The following is a 17,419-nucleotide window of genomic DNA, read 5'->3' on the forward strand; positions in this document are numbered from 1 at the left end:
AAAATAACAGGTACTAACCTCCCTGTACCTTCCCAAGGCTTCTCAAAAGAGTCATCTCACCTGCACAAAAGTACTTAATAAGCATGTCTGCTGCCAGTGTCTGGTTATTCTGTGCGTATTCCATTCATCACTGGATCTGTGCTGATAACCTCCCCGTCGGAAGGGTTGGTATTGCCTCTCACCATGGAGACACTCCATGGATAGTTACTTATCCACTTCCTATAATTCCTTACCTTCAACTATATATTTTAAAATGCTTTAATTATTAAAAACAAAAACTCCTACCTCCCAACCTTACCTCACCCACTAATCTAAAATAGAGTGGCCATCCTGGTCATGACATGACCAACTTAGCATCTGAGGAGCATGACCGTCTAGTGTCCCTGTCCAGGATCTTATTCTCAAACAAGGTCGTGTGAGAAGTGGTAACTCCTGCATCCCTCTGTTGCCCTTCTAGGCTTACACAGGAACCACGGCTTCTCCAATGTCCAGGGAATGGGGGATGGATATCTGGGGCCTGGAGCTGCAGGTAACCAGTGAAGAGTGAATGGGGAAACCCTCCCAGGCTGCACACAGAGGCTGGGGACTGTGCTCGCCTACTGAAAAGACCTTTCAGGGTCCACAAAGGGCCTGAACTAAGAGGGCCCAGAGAAAGTACCAGCTGAGATCTGGCTGGAACAGGTGCTAATCTGTCTCCCATCCAGGGTTCAAGGTCAAATCAACATAATCTTTTTATCCGGGAAGTATTCTGGAACCCGAGGAAGAGATTGAGGCCAAGGGAACCCTCTATGTCTATGGGCCCTTAACAGAGCCTGGGGAGGGTACAGGCTGGCATGTGTAGTGAGCCTGGAAGTCTCAGCATATAACCACGTGACACAGGCTCACATGCCAGTTCCGAGACTGGCATCACTGGAGGCCTGAACTCACTTTGTTCAGCCTCACTAAGGCAGACATGAATTTGTTACACAGTGAAAGATCATTCTGCCAAATAGTGAGACCTAGGGTTTTATGTTTGTGACATCGTGATGACAACAGGCTGGGGGACTATAGAACACAGTCTTCAGAGGATCTTCTCAACACTGGATATGGGGGAAGACCTATTTGCACATGCCATAGATAAGCCTCTTGGAAGAACACAACGGCCAGTTTGGGGATGGACACAAAACAGGAAGGAGGAAGGTAATCACAGCACTATTTCCAGGACAGAAGGTACTCGGGCTTGTGGGCAGTAGGAAAGGACTGTGACTTTGACCCATGGTGCGTGAGAAAATACCTACATAAAAGCCCCCAGCTCCTTGTTTTGTTTCAGAAAGTGATATGGGGGTAACATGTTCTTAAAGAGCATCATGACATACAGAGAGAGGTTGTATTCCTCCCTGGGACATCCACTCTGCTCTGCTTAATGGCACAAATGTCTATCACAGATGATGTCACCGGACAGGCTAGTAGCCAGGATGGGAAGAGGGAAAGCGACTCTTCAGGGTGGTGGAGATCTGTGGAGAAGTCACTGGGTAACTGCCAGGTTCTACGGGCACAAATGATGACCAGGAAGTAGAGGAAAAGCTTAGACAGCCAAGTTCAGACAAGCAGGGGCTAGAAGGTAGGTTTGCCTCAGAGGATCCCATCTCCCTTGGGGGCTGCAGTGGACACCAGACATCAGAGTTTCAGGGACTGTCCCTCTTTTATTCTGATATATAGGAAGAGGGTACACGGATGTTCAAATTCTGGTGACAAGTAGCTGTCACTACACAGTGCTCATTCAAGAGAATGGGCTGTGACATTCAGCCATCAGGACACGAGCTGTCATTTCTTATTGCACAAAGAATCTCATCTTCAAGCTTGTGGCATTTGTCATATTATATATTAGGACATGTACATGTCAGCTTGGAAGAGCATGCATGAAGGTCTCGAAGGCTCTGAGTGAAGAGTGAAGGAATTCAGGTCATCAATAAACTGTCCTGCTTCAGCCAGGGTTACAGGCTGGGCTCTACATAATAGGTCGTCAGGACACTCAATAAACCATCCTGCTTCAGCCAGGGTAACGGGCTGGGCTCTACATAACATGTCATTGGGACCAAACAAGGACTTCAGACTTCAATGGGACACAGCACAGCGTGGCTGTTAGGGCATCACTAACAGAAGTGTGTGTGTGAGTGTGTGTGTCTCTGTGTGTATTCATTTTTGAATTTCATCAGTTCATCAGTGTCCCATATAAAAATAAACTTGATGCTGTTGATAGAAGGCAGACTTGGAAATCAGGGCATGCTTAGCAGCACTCTTGACACATGGTCTAACTTCTCCATCTGTTGATCCTTTATACCAGATGAAAAAATCTGTCCATGCCACAGGATTTTAGGAGCACAACCGAGGATGGATACAGTAAGGCCTTGATCATGCCCTGTCTCAGTCCATGTTCTATTATCATGATAAACACCACGACCAAAAGCAGCTTTGGGGAGGGAAGGGTTTATTTCGGCTTACAATGCTCAGGTCACACTCCGTCACTGGGGGAAGTCGGCACAGGAACTCAAGGAAAGAAGTTGGAGGTCAGAGCTCAAGCAGAGGCCATAGAAGAACACTGCTGGCTGGCTTGTTCAGTCTGCTTTCTTAGACCATCCAGCAGGCCCAGGGGTAGCACCACCCCCAGTGGGCCAGACCCTCCACCTCAACCATTCAGACAGCACCCCTGAGATTTGCCTGCAGGCCTGCAGGACAGTCTTATGAAGGAATGCTCTCAATTTTTCATTTTCTCAAAGTTCCTTCTTCCAAGATACATCTAGGCTTGGGTCAAGTTGATGAAAACCAACCAGCACAGTTGACTCCTTGTCAGCTTGACATACAAGCAGATCACCTATTAAATCATAAACTCTCCTTTCTTGTTCATCCCCAAGATCATATATTAATACCAATGTCATAATATAAGACATTCCAATTTTTAAAAGAACCAGTCCTTAAAAATGCCCGTTCTTTAAAACTTCAGTCTGTTTAAGATAGCCAAAGAGGTTTTTTTTTAAGTCCTAGACTCTCTAATATAAGCAAAGTAAATTCTTTCACCCAGGCCACAGTCACAATCAATTCAAAGCAAAACCAAGGTCCAACAGTGTAAAGAGCTTAGCATTTAACACGTGAGACCCACTTGTGGGTCTGTCTCCCAGTGACAAGCCTCAGCAGCCCTTCATGACCCCTTCAAGCTTTTAAAGCCAGTACCACATGGGAAGACTCTTACACATTACCAAGTCTGGCTTCCAGCGCAATGCACAGCCTTGGCTGCCTCTAGACCACAACTTCTGTGTGCTGACCCTGAGTAAACACTTCCCACAAGATTCTGCCTAAGTGACTCTGGTCTCTTCTTCACCATTCTGATTATTTAGCCCCAGATGACCAGCATCTATTGTCCCAGCCAAACAAAGATTTTATTTTACTTAATCCAAAATATTATCCCAACACCCTTATAGTCTTTAAGGGACTCTCAAATTTCCCCTGGAAACTTCGCAAGCGAAGACCTCCCATTATCCGCATCTCCTCCAAATTCCCACCAATCTCACCAAGGTTTGAACAGTTGATGGCTTTTTTTATCCCTAAATTCCAAGTCCTTCCACAATTCTTCCCAGACTACAGGGTAAGGTCCGTCACAGCAGAGCCCCATGCCTGGCACTATTTCTGTCTTTCTCAGTTTCTACTGCTATGATAAAATAGCATGACCTAAAGCAGCTTGGGCAGGAACAGGGTTATTTCCGCTTGCAACTCTCAGGTAACACTCCATGACTGCAGGAAGGAACTTAGAGGCATGAACTAGAGTAGAAGTCATGGAGGAGCGCTGCTTAATGGTTTGCTCCCCATGGATGGCTCACCTGCTTCCTGATACCATCCAAGAACAAGAATCTGGAGGTGGCATGCTGCCATTAGCAGACTGGGCACTAACACATTAAACGTTAATCAAGACGCTACTCAATAGATCTGCTTACGGGCTTATTTTATAAAGGCGTTTTCTCAATCAGGGTTCTATCTTTTTAAATGTGTTTAGATTTATGGCAAGTTGACCAAAAACCAACCAGCACACAACTCCAAACCATCAATGTGTATTATCCCCAATTCCTCCTATCAAGTATTCATTAACGAGGTAGCTTTGAAAGGACCCTAAAGTATGAGGTGAATATAAAAATACTCTACTTCCAGCATAAATCAGTTTTTGGAGAATTTGAGAAATCCATTTGGGTCGGGAAGCTATTCAGAGCACAGAGCACAAAAGTCAGTTCAGGCCCCCGGACAGCTGGGACCAGCTTTCCGCAACCTCTTGACACAGACACTCACTTCCTGAACCTGAAGTCACCTAACTAGCCCTTCCCCACCAGGTGAACCAACACCGGGATGCTCATTGGTTCCCTTATCTGTGTCCTTATCTGGTCCAGAGAAGAGGCCTCACCTCTGGACACTAGGATACAGGATGAGGGTAACCAGCAGGCTCTTAGATCCTAACCCCATTTAGCAAGACAGTCTGGTTCTGGCTGTTTGCACACCTCCGTTTTTCCTGTGATGTGTATTTACACGAAAGAGCCCGCCCGGCTTAAGGTTTCTGTTGATGTAAAGAGATGCCATGGTCACGACAACTCTTTTTTTAATACATTTTTATTGATATTTATTGAGCTCTACCTTTTTCTCTGTTCCCCTCCCTGCTTCTCCCCTTCCCCCTTCAACCCTCCCTCAACGTCATCATGCTCCCAATTTACTCAGGAGATCTTGTCTTTTTATACTTTCTACTTCCCATGTAGATTAGATCTATCTAAATCTCTCGTAGTGTCCTCATTGTTGTCTAAGTTCTCTGGGATTGTGGTTTGTAGGCTGGCTTTCTTTGCATTATGTTTAAAAACCACCTATGAGTGAGTACATGCGATAATTGATTTTCTGTGTCTGGGTTACATCACTCATGGCAACTCTTTTTTTAAAAAATATTTATTTATTTATTATGTATACAATATTCTGTCTGTGTGTATGCCTACTGGCCAGAAGAGGGCACCGGCACCAGACCTCATTACAGATAGTTGTGAGCCACCATGTGGTTGCTGGGAATCGAACTCAGGACCTTTGGAAGAGCAGGCAGTGCTCTTAACCACTGAGCCATCTCTCCAGCCCCCACGGCAACTCTTTAAAGGAAAACATTCAGTGGAGTGGCTCACATTTTCAGAGGTTTAGTCCATTATCATCATGGTGCTGGAGAAGTAGCCCAATGTCCCACATGTTGGCTTGCAGGCAACAGGAAGTGTTCTGTCTCACTGGGCATGGCTTGAGCATATGAGACTTCAAAGCCCACCTCCACAGTGACCCATGTCCTCCAACAAGACCACACCTACTCCAATAAAGCCACATCTCCTAATAGCTCCAATTCCTCTTTGGGGGCCATTTTCTTTCAAACTACCATAGTACCTATGCTCAACAACATTCTGGAAACGATTTGCTAGAATCTTCTCTGACCAGGGCAGACTGACCTCATATGGTAAGACCAGTTTCATTTCTCCACACCCTGATAAACCTACAAGTCAATGGGTACACAACCCTGCTGTGCCTGAAGACTCCTCCTATCAGTAAAGCCATATCAGGAAACAGAACCACAGTGCTCAACTAAGGCCAGAGTCAGTTTAAACCCCAGATGATGGAGGAGTCAAGAGGCTTCAAGGAGGGCTGAGAGGAAAACCAAGGCAGTGGGAGGAGCCTAGTAAGGGAGGGTATTTATCCTCTTCATTCAGAGGAATATTCTGACTGCCCTCCCTGAGCCGCATCCTGTGTTCTTCCAAAACCATTCCCTGCCTGCTTGGTCTTGAGGTTTAGCAAGACTATTCCAGAGATCAGAGACAGGTTCCAGGCCCCTGGCTGAGCCAATCAATGGACAGACCTTAGCTAACCCAGGGGTCATGACCTAAGGCTGGGCCTTTTCCTGGGAAAGAATTGTTCTTTTGGTTCAGTTACTGGTGACAGTCCTTCCCCTCTTCTTCATCTAAGGACATGTGGTTATGAAATGACCATCCAAGTTACCCCATCTGCTCAGAGACCCTACTGAGATGAAGGTCAAAGGACCTGGTCCTGGTATAAGCCATGGGCACGAGCAGCTGACGTACACCACAAAGAGACATGAAGGAGCTGTCAGTGACAGAAAAGAGACAAAGGTCATGAACCGTGGTGATCATAGACAACTTTCATTCCAGGATATGAAGACCAGAGAAGACTGGAAGCCTAAAACCATGCCAAGTTCCCGACCACCAACAAAGAGCCAATTAGTGGTGGAGGGTAAACTCATTCTTCCACAGCTGGGCACTCCTTCTGAAGTGACTCGCAGGACCCACACAATGGCCTGACCCATGCCATCGAGAGGATATTGTGGGAAAACATCCTCCTTCTCTGGATCTGACATTACTATTTCCTTTGTAGCTCTGTCTTGAGGCAGGGTATCTTCTTTCAGGGTTGATGTAGGAGGGTCATCTGTCTATGTGTTATGTTCATTGGTTAATAAAGAAACTGCCTTTGTCTTTTGATAGGCCAGCCCTTAGGTGGGTGGAGTAGACAGAACAGAATTCTGGGAGGAAGAAAGCAGAGACAGGCAGACTTCATGAAGCTCGGGCCCAAGGTTAGGTTAGGATCTTTCCCGGTAAGCCACAGCCTCATGGTGCTACACAGATTTATTAGAAATGGGTTAATCAAGATGTGAGAATTAGTCAATAAGAGGCTAGAGCTAATGGGCCAGGCAGTGTTTAAATGAATACAGTTTCCCTGTAATTATTTCGGGTAAAGCTAGCCGGGAGCCGGGCAGCAGCACACCGCTCTTATCACTACACAGGGTGAAACAATTGTATTGCTTTCCTGTCTGTCTGATAAGGGGTTCTTGCTCCTCTGTGGCTTACTCACACTGCTGTGACCCCAGTGGCCCCAGCAGAAGAGACAATGTGTAACTGACATGGCGTGTTGACCCCAGTGACCCCAGCAGAGAAGACACTGTGTAACTAACATGGCATATTGACTCAGCTTACCCTTCTCAGCAAACACACAGGCACCCCTATTATTCAGTACCCCAGAGCTACAGAGAAGATGCTGATCTCCAACACTCTCAGTTTTAGAAAATAGCTATGGAAGGAGAAAAAAAATCACAACTGCCACAAAATGACACTCCTCCTTGGTACTTCTGACCTGGCTTCTTTGAGAAAACAGTGTCCGGCTGTGTCTTATATTCCTTGACTTAAATGAAGCCTTAGCATGAGTTAGCATCTTTTTTTGTCTGTTTGTTTTACAAGAATTCTCTAAATATGGCAACAAAAGCAACAATGAAACAAAAGGCTTGCCAGAAAGGCAGGAAGACCAGCATTTCAAGAGAGAGAGCATGTTATCTGTGACTTTGACAGCCTTAGGCCACTAGAGAGAAGCCGGTGTGTCCCAAAGCACTCATGGCAGAGCAGTGTTGGGGGACCAGTGGAAACTGTAGAAATATCCCTTCAGGCAAGAGGGAGGCACTCTGCAGAAGCTAACTTTCTAGCACATCCTGCCAAGCTCCAGTCCTAGCTCATCCGCTGGCTGAGATCTGAGCCCTGCATTCATCAGATGGTGTGAGCCACTCCATCATCTCTGGTCTCCAGTCCCTCCCACCCCTGTCCTGCTCTCGCCCTCCTCCTGAAAACATCAAAAGCACTTTCTGTTCCAGCAGGTTGATGCCAGTGTTTCCTGGGGCTTTAATGAGGCATGTGTCTTTGACTGTGAGCTCGGAGAGAGATCAAATCGCTTCAGTTCTTGTCCTGAGCCTTTATTGATTAGCTATTATGAGTGCTGCACTAAGCTAGGTATTGAAGGGAGACATAATGAACCAGAAACTCTCCTTGCTTCCGAGAGGCAGCCTAGAGCCTTCTGGGAATGAGACGTGGGCTTAATTAAGGCTCAGGCTCCTAGATCTGAAGGCATAAAGGAAACAGAGGGTTCCGGCCATGAACAGGACGGTGAAGACAGCCAGGCAGGGAGGTAGGAAAAACTTTCAGCCACGTTCTCATCTCAGCTCCACAGGCAGCTGCCCACACTCTGCAGTCAGAACGGCAAGGCAATTAAAGTCAGAAGCAACAGGGCTTTTCAAAGAACAGTCTAAAGAGAGTTCCCTCTCCCCTTCTATACCTGTACAAGTGACTGCAGCATTTTCTTTTGCCACCCAGATGTAGCGATATACACAAACAGCATATTTAAGGTGCCTGACTCAATGCTCCCATATATGTGTGTATTGTGTGTGTGTGTGTGTGTGTGTGTGTGTGTGTGTGTGTGTGTGTGTGTGTGGAACGGGTGAACACGGGTGTGTGCAGAGGACAGCCTCAGGTGCAGGTCCTTCAGACAGGCTGTCTTCACTGCCTCTCCTCTAGCCAGGCTAGATGACCCATGCATTTCCAGGGACCGTCCTGCCTCCGCCTCCCATCTCCCAGTAAAGTTCTGATGATCTGCACTCAGGTTTTCAAACTTGCAAGGCCAGCACCTGTCCATACCGAGCCATCTCCCCAGCCCTGCACGTAAATATTGAGAAGCAATCAGTTTAAGCGTGCATCATGTCCTTTTGGCTTCAGGTTTATTCTTGTAGCTGCCATTGGTCTGCTTTGCCTTTTATTTCTGGTGAGAATATTTGTCAAGACAGGGTGTCTTTACGCCCATACAGCATGCTAACCCATTCAACATGTCCATCATGTCAAGTCACACAACTGTGCCCTACACCATCTAGTCAACACTGCCTTGTCCTACCTGTTCTGGTAATGTTTCTTCAACTCCTGTTCTTTCAGGACCAAGTGGGGCGGGGGAATCAGATAAACCAAGTAAATAATATTTTATTTTTAACCTACTCTTCTTTTCTGCTGAGTTTTTGTTTTTTTATCATAATGTTTTATGATAAAAATTCTAAGTCTGAGCTGGAGAGATGGTTTAACCGTTAAGAGCACATGCTAGTCTTCCAGAGGACCCAAGTTTGATTCCCAGCACCTACATCAAATGGTTTAAAATGCTCATAAATCCAGTTCCAGGAATCTGATGCCCTCTGTGCCCTACACAGCACAAACACACACACACACATACACACACACACACACACCAAATACACATACCTACACATGTTCAGGAATAAAACAGAAAAGAAAATAGAAAAAAATTTTCATGTCTGAATTAGACCCAAACCCAAACCTTTTAAGTTAGAAGTCTCTATATTCATGTTGAGAACAGATCATTTGGCCTCATGATATTCTGGCTACAGTGTAGGAAAATGTGGCCTCAAGCCATAGACATTGTCACTCAGTATTCAGCAGAGAAAGATGGTACTGGTGGTTACAGATTGTAGCTGCCCACAGTCCTCAGTTTAACCCTACCACAATGTCAAGTGTGTACTTATCATTAAACTGAAAATGAGGTACGGAAAAGCTTCTTGTAGCGAGAGGAATGCGTGCTGTGTTGGGTGTTTCTGTTCTGCCGCCCCTTCCAACAATCCTGGTAATGCTGACTTGTGCACGACAAGCCATTGTCACGCAAGGCATCTACTCTGGCCACCTGCCTAAAGGATCCCTCTCATATTTGTGTGAGTATGAACAGACACTTAGGCTCCCCCAAGTTCAGTCCCAAGTGTGGCCTGGTGTGTCTGGAAGTGAGACCAGCAACCTCCTAGAACATGCACTGGAGCCGAGAGACCAACCAGGGTACAGAAGATGCATTGGCACTGGGCGATGGTTGTCATCTGCTCCGCTGGATACTCCCCGAGGCACAGCTTGCAGGACAGCAGCGGGTCAAGGGCCAGGTCCCAGGTGGGCCGGTACCTGGCTGTTGTCATCGCAGAGCAGTCTGAAAGGAGAGACGCACATTCAAGATTCGCTGCTGTGGCTCCCACAGAAACACAGAGAAAAACCACTCCTCTTGGTTACAATGGGACCATTGGGGAGGAGACCGTGGACGGAGACAAGGTACTCTGGGGAGGTCTATCCGCGGAACCCCACCTCAGGTCTGTGGTGCTGATCCTCAAACTTGGAAAGGACCGCACACCCCCATCCTTCCCTTCAAGCCTTTGAGGTTCATTTGATTAAAGTGTCTTCTAGAGGGGTAACCATGGAAGAGAGGCTTTGGTTAAGAAAGACAACTGCTTGGATTTGACTTTTCTCCAGTTTGTGACAGAGAAACATCTGTAAGAAAGGACCCGAGGAAGCCCATCTCTAAGGCCCTTCGTGCCCTCATTAAGCATGCAATTTCCCCAGCAACACCTTCAGCAAGCCCATTTTCTAGAATGCTCGGTTCTGGACAGAGAGGGTGTTTGGCAGTCAGGCTCACTGAAAGGAGTCAAATGTGTGCAGCAGAACTTCAGCAATGTTTCAGGATACCCCAGGACTTCCTCTGTCACATTCCCAAGCCACCCGTGACTGGTGTCCCTGCCCATCTGTGTTTGCCTGTTGCACAGGGGTTATGACACATTAGTCCCTGTTGCACGGTGGCTATGCTGCATTGGCCATGCTGGCTGTTTGGTTATCCATGCTGAGCCAGGCAGCCAAGAGGATTGTGGGGGGAAGGGAAGAGGTGGACCTTCAAGCTTTCAAGTCAATGCTGGGCTAAAGATCCCTTCCACTCCTGAGAGTCCCTGTTGTTTGCATTAAAAATCCATGTATCTGGAGATCTAAATTCTCACTTGGGGCCCTTGACACTTGATTTGAAGCATCCTGTCCTCACCTGGTACCTATGACACTTAAGTGCTTTGTGATTCTAGTAGTCGGCTTTCCAAACTCAGGTTTGCCAAGGTGGGAGTCGAACAGCCTTCCATTAAAACTACCTCAGGTGGTCTGAACTCGTCACTTCTCATCCTAAGATCACCACTGATGCGGAGGTGTGGCGCATATCCTTCCTCACCTACATCCCATTCTGAAGGAGGCGATCAGAAATACCTGCACCCCCCAAATGAGAGCAGACAGCAAAGACTAGATCTTATAACCTCTTCCTTCTAGCAGAGGACTCTACAAATATCATATCATCAGCAAACAGTGAGAGATGATATGATGATATGGCAAAGACATAGACAGGAAGGAAAAAGGAAAGTATTATGACGCCGTGGTCAGCAAACAACAGGTCCAGCATCTCAGAAAGATCTAAAGATACCTGAGGAAACTTCTAACCACAGATCTTCTGGTCTGATTCAGGAATGTGATCTCAGTAATCAAAACATCTCTGGAAACACCCTCAAAGCCATGCCCAGACACGTGTCTCCTGGGTAGCTCCAAGTCCTGTCCTTCCCAGTTACAAAGATTGACTATCACACAGTCCAATCAGGAGAAAGAGAGAGCTTTGCCTTTCTCATCAGAAACAGGTGCAGAGCAAGCTGCCAGGGGCAGAACCCTGCATGCTTTGGGTTAGGACAGAATTAATGTTCCCAACCCATCAGCCATAAATGCTACCACACAGGTCCTTACCCCCTTGTGGGCTTCAGTCTGCACATGTGTGCAGCAGGGCTGATAATCACACTTCATGGAAGGATCATACAGAAGTCTTCCTCCTTCCCCTAGAATGTCTCATATTAACAACGCTTCATCACTCCAAGACAGTGGTTCTCAACCTTCCTAACACGGCAACCCTGTAAGACCATTCCTTGTGGATCAAGGGGATACAAATCGGAAAAGAAGAAGTCAAACTCTCACTGTTTGCTGATGATATGATAGTTTACATAAGCAATCCCAAAACTGCTACCAAGGAACTTCTACAACTCATAAACACTTTCTGTAATGTAGCAGGATACACAATTAACAACAACAACAACAAAACCCAGTAGGCCTCCTGTACACAGATGATAAATGAGCTGAGAAAGAAATCAGAGAAACATCATATACCCTGAGTTGTTTATTATTATTTAAATGCCAACATAGGTTTTTATGAGGTATAGAGACCATAGACCATAGTCTTCTGACTGCTTGCTCATTATAGAGCTCTCTGCATCTTTTCCTTTTAAATCTCTCCTTTTGTTTCTCCCATTTACACTTTGCACTGTAGAAAGAGACTACGCTTTGATTAAGAAAGGGTCACTTGTTCTAAAGGGTTCACAGACTTTAACAAGACTCCCTCAAGCTGAGGGCTGGTAGGCTTCATACTCAAGACTGGAAATGGCCCCAGGGGGCAGCCTCTGCTAACTGATTTCTTGGTCCTGGAGGGTGAATGTGGGGGAAAGGTTGTCATAGGCACGGGGTTCAGATTCTGCAGCACACTGTGGCAAAGCATTCACAGGGTAGGAGTTAAACAGACCTGGGTTCAATGCTCTGTCGCATATTAGGTGATTTAGGAAGGCTGAGGAACTTCCTATCCTTTTTCTTTGTAAACTGCAGAATGAGAAGACAGATAGCGCCAGCTTGGTAAGCAAGAGCCATTAACGTGTGTCTGGCAAAAGAACTTGGAAAATAACCCATTAAGACTGCAAGGGGAAGGACAGACTACAGCGGAGGACGAACGGGACAAGTAGTCAACTCCAAGACATTTTCTCCAAAAGCTGGGGCCTTTGCAAGAAGCAAACACCAAAACCCTGCTGGGTCATTAGCTGTACAATGTGGCCCAAGACTGAACATCAGCCCAGGTGGGTTACAGAATTCAGACAACAAGAGCTCACGTGAATCCACAGAGGCCCGAGTTCCCAAGTCCATACCCTCTATAGGTTCTGGTCTGGGAAAAAGCAATGTTCTGTTTCCTCCACAGTCTGTCCCAGGCCGCGGTCCTATCCCATCTTCATTGTTCCCAAGACTTGTCTTCCCTCACCAGCTTTAGCACCCACTCCTCTTTCTGTATACAGTCTCCCTTGGAGCAGCTGGGAGAGCTTGAACTGTCTGGCTTCCTTTCTCGCCTGCCCCTGCTTTCCACTTGACTCCTGGACAATAAGGCTTTCCACTGCACTGGGCATGGAACAGGGCAGCCTCTACCCTTACCTCTGCCCCCTGCCACTGCCCCTGGTCCTGCCCTTGCCCCATAAGCAACTTCAAAAGCAAATCAGATTCCCAATTGAGGTGCCACTTTTGTATCATCTCCTGTGACGTATACAGACTTTGAACTAGGCACAAAACCATGCTTCCAACAGTGACACCAACAGGACACAGGAAGAAAGATCCTGTATCATGTGAGTCCATCAGGGCTGTTGCACACACACACAGGATGCCCTAAATATGATTTCGTAAAGTTCTGCACAGCTGCAAACTTAAAATAGGAATTTGCCAAGGAAATCACAAAGCACCATAAAAACAAAACAAAACTCCCCACAGACTTTGTTTTCCTAATGTGACTGTCAAATTCCTTCCTTGAGCAGCATTGGTCGGGGATTTTGTTAAAACATGACAGCAACTCACTCAACCTGTTAGTTTGTGAGTCTTAGCCGAGATGTGTGACATCAGAAACCGGTGAGCACAGCTGCAAGAGGCTGTGTCGTCAGGGGCTTCTAGGAGATGGGGACTCATGATATAGCCTGTACATCACTGGTCAGCATTGTTTCATGTCAGAGTCCCTACTCACATGTACATGACTCAAGGGCCACACAGGCTCGGGCTTCCAGGCCCCGAGGTGAATTACACAGAGTAACTTTCAACCGTTCTTTACTAAAACTCCTCCTAGTCTGGTGTGGCATTGGATGCCTATATGACCACTGAGTTTCTCTCCTTACCTTCAAGAGAGATTATGCAATGGTCAGCGCTGTGATCCATTCTTCTAGACTGGGCTCTCCATAGACAGGCAGTCCATAATTATAATAATCAAAGATAGAAGAGACAATGGAAGCTGGTGAGACAGCTCAGTAGTATGAACATTGGAGGCACAAGCATGAGGGTCTGAGCCTGGAGTCCCCAGGGCCTAAGGAAATGCCTGTGCCTGCCAGTAACCCCAGCACTAGAGGGGGATCCCTGGGGCTTTCTGTCCTGCCAGTCTGGGGTAAGACAGCAGGAACAAACACAGTTATATCAGGACTAAAATGCAACAGAAGCCCAGTTGGAGAAGAGTAGGAGCTCTTCCTTCCAGTGGCATCCAGTGAATAGAGCATGCTCGACACAAAGCCTATGGCCTACAACGGTGGGGGACTATAAACAACAATATACTGCCTCTTGATGGATACTTTGGGGGTGGTTTCCTCAGTTCAGCAGGGAAACCAATTCTTGGGGATGCCTTTTTTTCTTTCTTAACAAGCTGTTTCTTTCCCATGCCTAACATCAATGGCATGGTTTTCCCTCAATCTCTTTTGCCAACAGCTTCTCTGAAGCTCTAATAAAACGGACCTTTGCTTATTGAGTCCATTTGTACATTCTCTTATTAAGGAGACTAAGAACCCCAAAGGGAAACCCCAGCTTCTCTGGTAAAAAGCCTGGTCATAAAATGAGGAACTCTGGGTTCGGTGAAAGACCCCATCTCAAGGGAATGGGATGGGGAAGGACAGTACAGGGTACCCAATGGTCCCCTGGGGCCTCTGCGTGTGTGCACATGAACACGTGGTTGCCTGAGAGACTGTGCTTATCTTTCCCATCCATCACTTGTTTATCTGTGCCCCTGTCGGTAGGAGGCTAAAGATGAGCGAGGCACAGAAGCTAGAAATCCCGGGATACTAGAACAGAACTGGGAAATTACATAGGACTACAGAAGCCAACGGAAAGGATTTCCAGGCAGCATGGTTGGCATGTGTGCATGGGCCTCCCTGGACAGCAGCTGAGAGGACACAGAGGGAATGGGACTTTACCCAGAATACATGCCATGCCCAGACCCTCAGTCCAGTAATGTGGTCTGATGTAAGAAACCAGCAGGCATAGGATAAATGGCTAACTCCATCAAAGACAAAAAGAGGTTCCGAGAAGCATGGAAACCACCATGGTGCCACCATGGAGCCGCCAAGGGCAGGCTCAAAACGATCCACTTGCATTGGCAATGTGCAAAACCATTCAAATGCTGAGCACACACCAACATCTGAGCACTCTGAGCAGCTGTATGAACTATGACCCCCTTCCCCCCAAAAAATGAAATAAAGAAAAGACTATACAGATAAGTAGCTGACAAAAAGCTCAAGCTAGGTATGACAGTCCATGCTGGCAATACCACCACGGCACGGGAAACAGTCAGGAGGGCACTGACTTCCAGATCAGGCTAGGCCACACACAGGGAGACCCTGTCTCAAAATCAAAAAGAGAAAAGACACGTATCTTGTTCCGCTGGCCTCTGTACAGTTCAGACTCCAGGGTGGGTTGCCCACAGGGACTGCCTGCTCTGCTGCACAGGGAGGAGGGGAGGCAGGGTGATGTCACACTGTCTCTGCTGGAGACACAGTGTGGGTGTCACAGTGGTCAGGCAAGGTGTCAGGGTGCACCCCTAACTGGGTTGGATGAAACTGACACGACCTTGTGGTCCTCTCCTTAACCCTACAACGCCAGTCTTACAGTGGGAAGAACACGGTGCACATAGCGGTTCAGAGACATTCCAGAGACTCCTCACCCATCTGGCCGATCATCCTCAAAACGGCCACGGTCTGCCTTGAAACCACGCAAGTGCGAGTGGTTCTGACCCTGGAAAGTAGGTAGGATTCTGGGTCAAAATAAAGTTTGAATAAAGTAAAGGTTTTAGTGAGGAATGCATAGGTTTATTGACCATGATAATGACTCAAGATGTCACCAGAGGAGGTGTGTGTGTGTGTGCATGCACGCGCATGCGTTAAAAAAAACTATCTGGTCTACCTTTGACCTTTTACTACCTCTAAATTCAAACCTACCAATCTCAACCTAAATTGTGCCAAATGAAGTGTATTTTTAAAAGCCCCCACCCCCATCCTAGAAAAGTAGACCCCAAAAGAAAGAATGACGACATTCTAAGCTAAGGCTCTCCCGAGATGCCACCGAAATCTGAAAAATCGAGAGGAGACAAAGTTTACAGATCTCGTACTGAAATTTGAACGATCCCACTCTTTAGGATGTGAAGATGCTAATGAATAATGCATGGCGAATCCAAGAAGGCTCTGTGTTGGGGATCAGCGGGACTGTGAGGTACCTCCTGTAGGAGGGCAGCTCACTAGTATGGCTCTGCATCATAAAGCCCATCCCTGTATCAAGGTGTTGCAGTGGGAGGGCCAAACAAACCCATGAGCAAAGGACCAAAGAGGGAAACTGCCACATAGCTCAGGGCTGGACATAGGCCACTCACTAAAAAGACAGCGGCTTGGAGAATAACTTTAACACACCAGTCCAGGGGAGATCACAGGTCAGTCATTAGGAACTCAAGGACAAGCACAGCAGCTGGGCCTGGACACTGAGATGGGTGAGGGCGCTGGATGGGATACACACTGACATAGAACCACAGGCAGGGATCTTTCCACAGACCACACTTCCCCTCCACGAGAGTGCTCAGGGGTCTGCACTAGCAACATCAGTGCCACAAAAAGAAAGGTCCACATGGATGTCTGTGTGGTTTCCAGAGCTCCTTTTGCCCCCAGGAGGTGATAGAATCAAGGGGACAGCCACACAGTAGAATTCCTGCTGGAACAGCCTTGGGAGTCATGTCCAACTCCTGCCAGAGCCTCCAGCAGGCTAGCTTGAGGAAGCCTCATGAAGGTTAATCTTGCCTTCAGATCTACAGATTGAGAGACTCATAGGAAAGCAAGCCTCCAAGTGTATCAGTGAGTGACATTCCAGGGTGGATTAGACCATGGGGGTTCTGACCGACTAGTGAATTCAAAATAGAAATAGATGAATTGGAGGCAGGGGCACACAGCTGGAGGAAGTGGATCACTACAGTGTGTCTCCAGTCAAGGAGAATTACCTAGATAGACCTGAATACAGAATTTAAAAGGACAATAGCATATGTCATCAAAGAATTCAAGGAGTTTAAAAAAGACACAAAGAAACAGCTCTATTAAATTGAAGGAGATCTAATGCTTGAAACATGCCCTCCCTGGCAAAACACCACCACCACCACAAGGCTGAGGAAAATGACAAAGACAATCTAAGTCTTGTGAATGGAATTCCATCAGAAGATAGAAACACTGAAGGACTCAAGCCGAAATGGAGATGGAATTGAAAAACGCAATACCTCAACTAGGAATCTCAAAGGAAAAGCCTTACAAGCAGAATGAATTGAGTAGGAAATAAAAGGTATATTCAAAGATAAAAGAATCTGGACCAAAATAAGCAAGAAATATGAATTAAACCGACAACAACAATCTGTTGTCCTATGTCCCACAGGAAAGGGACATAGAGGAAAGGTGGGATACGAAGAAAAACCAAGCCTTTGAATGATAGGCATAGATGCGGGAGAAGAATCCCAAGTCAATGACACAGACAAGATCAGATCGCCAACAGAATCATAGATGAAAACTTCTCCCAAACTAAGGGAAGACACTCATATGGATACAACAAAGACATGAAACGTTAAATAGAGAAGACCAGAAAGGAAAATCTCCATG

General features: G+C 46.7%; 1 protein-coding gene across 3 annotated transcripts in view; it reads right to left on the bottom strand.

Annotated features, from left to right (window-relative positions):
* The window catches only part of Rnf144a (ring finger protein 144A), a 120,852-nt gene that overhangs the window by 31,957 nt on the left and 71,476 nt on the right, over positions 1–17,419 (bottom strand). For all 3 annotated transcript variants that reach the window (XM_075984119.1, XM_075984117.1, XM_075984118.1), the window contains one exon: positions 9,683–9,828. In XM_075984119.1, the coding sequence (XP_075840234.1) occupies positions 9,683–9,817 (135 nt within the window). In that variant the 5' untranslated portion in view covers positions 9,818–9,828. The remainder of the gene's footprint in view (positions 1–9,682; positions 9,829–17,419) is intronic.

The sequence above is a fragment of the Microtus pennsylvanicus genome, chromosome 8 (assembly GCF_037038515.1).
Source record: "Microtus pennsylvanicus isolate mMicPen1 chromosome 8, mMicPen1.hap1, whole genome shotgun sequence".
Taxonomy (NCBI): Eukaryota; Metazoa; Chordata; class Mammalia; order Rodentia; family Cricetidae; genus Microtus; species Microtus pennsylvanicus.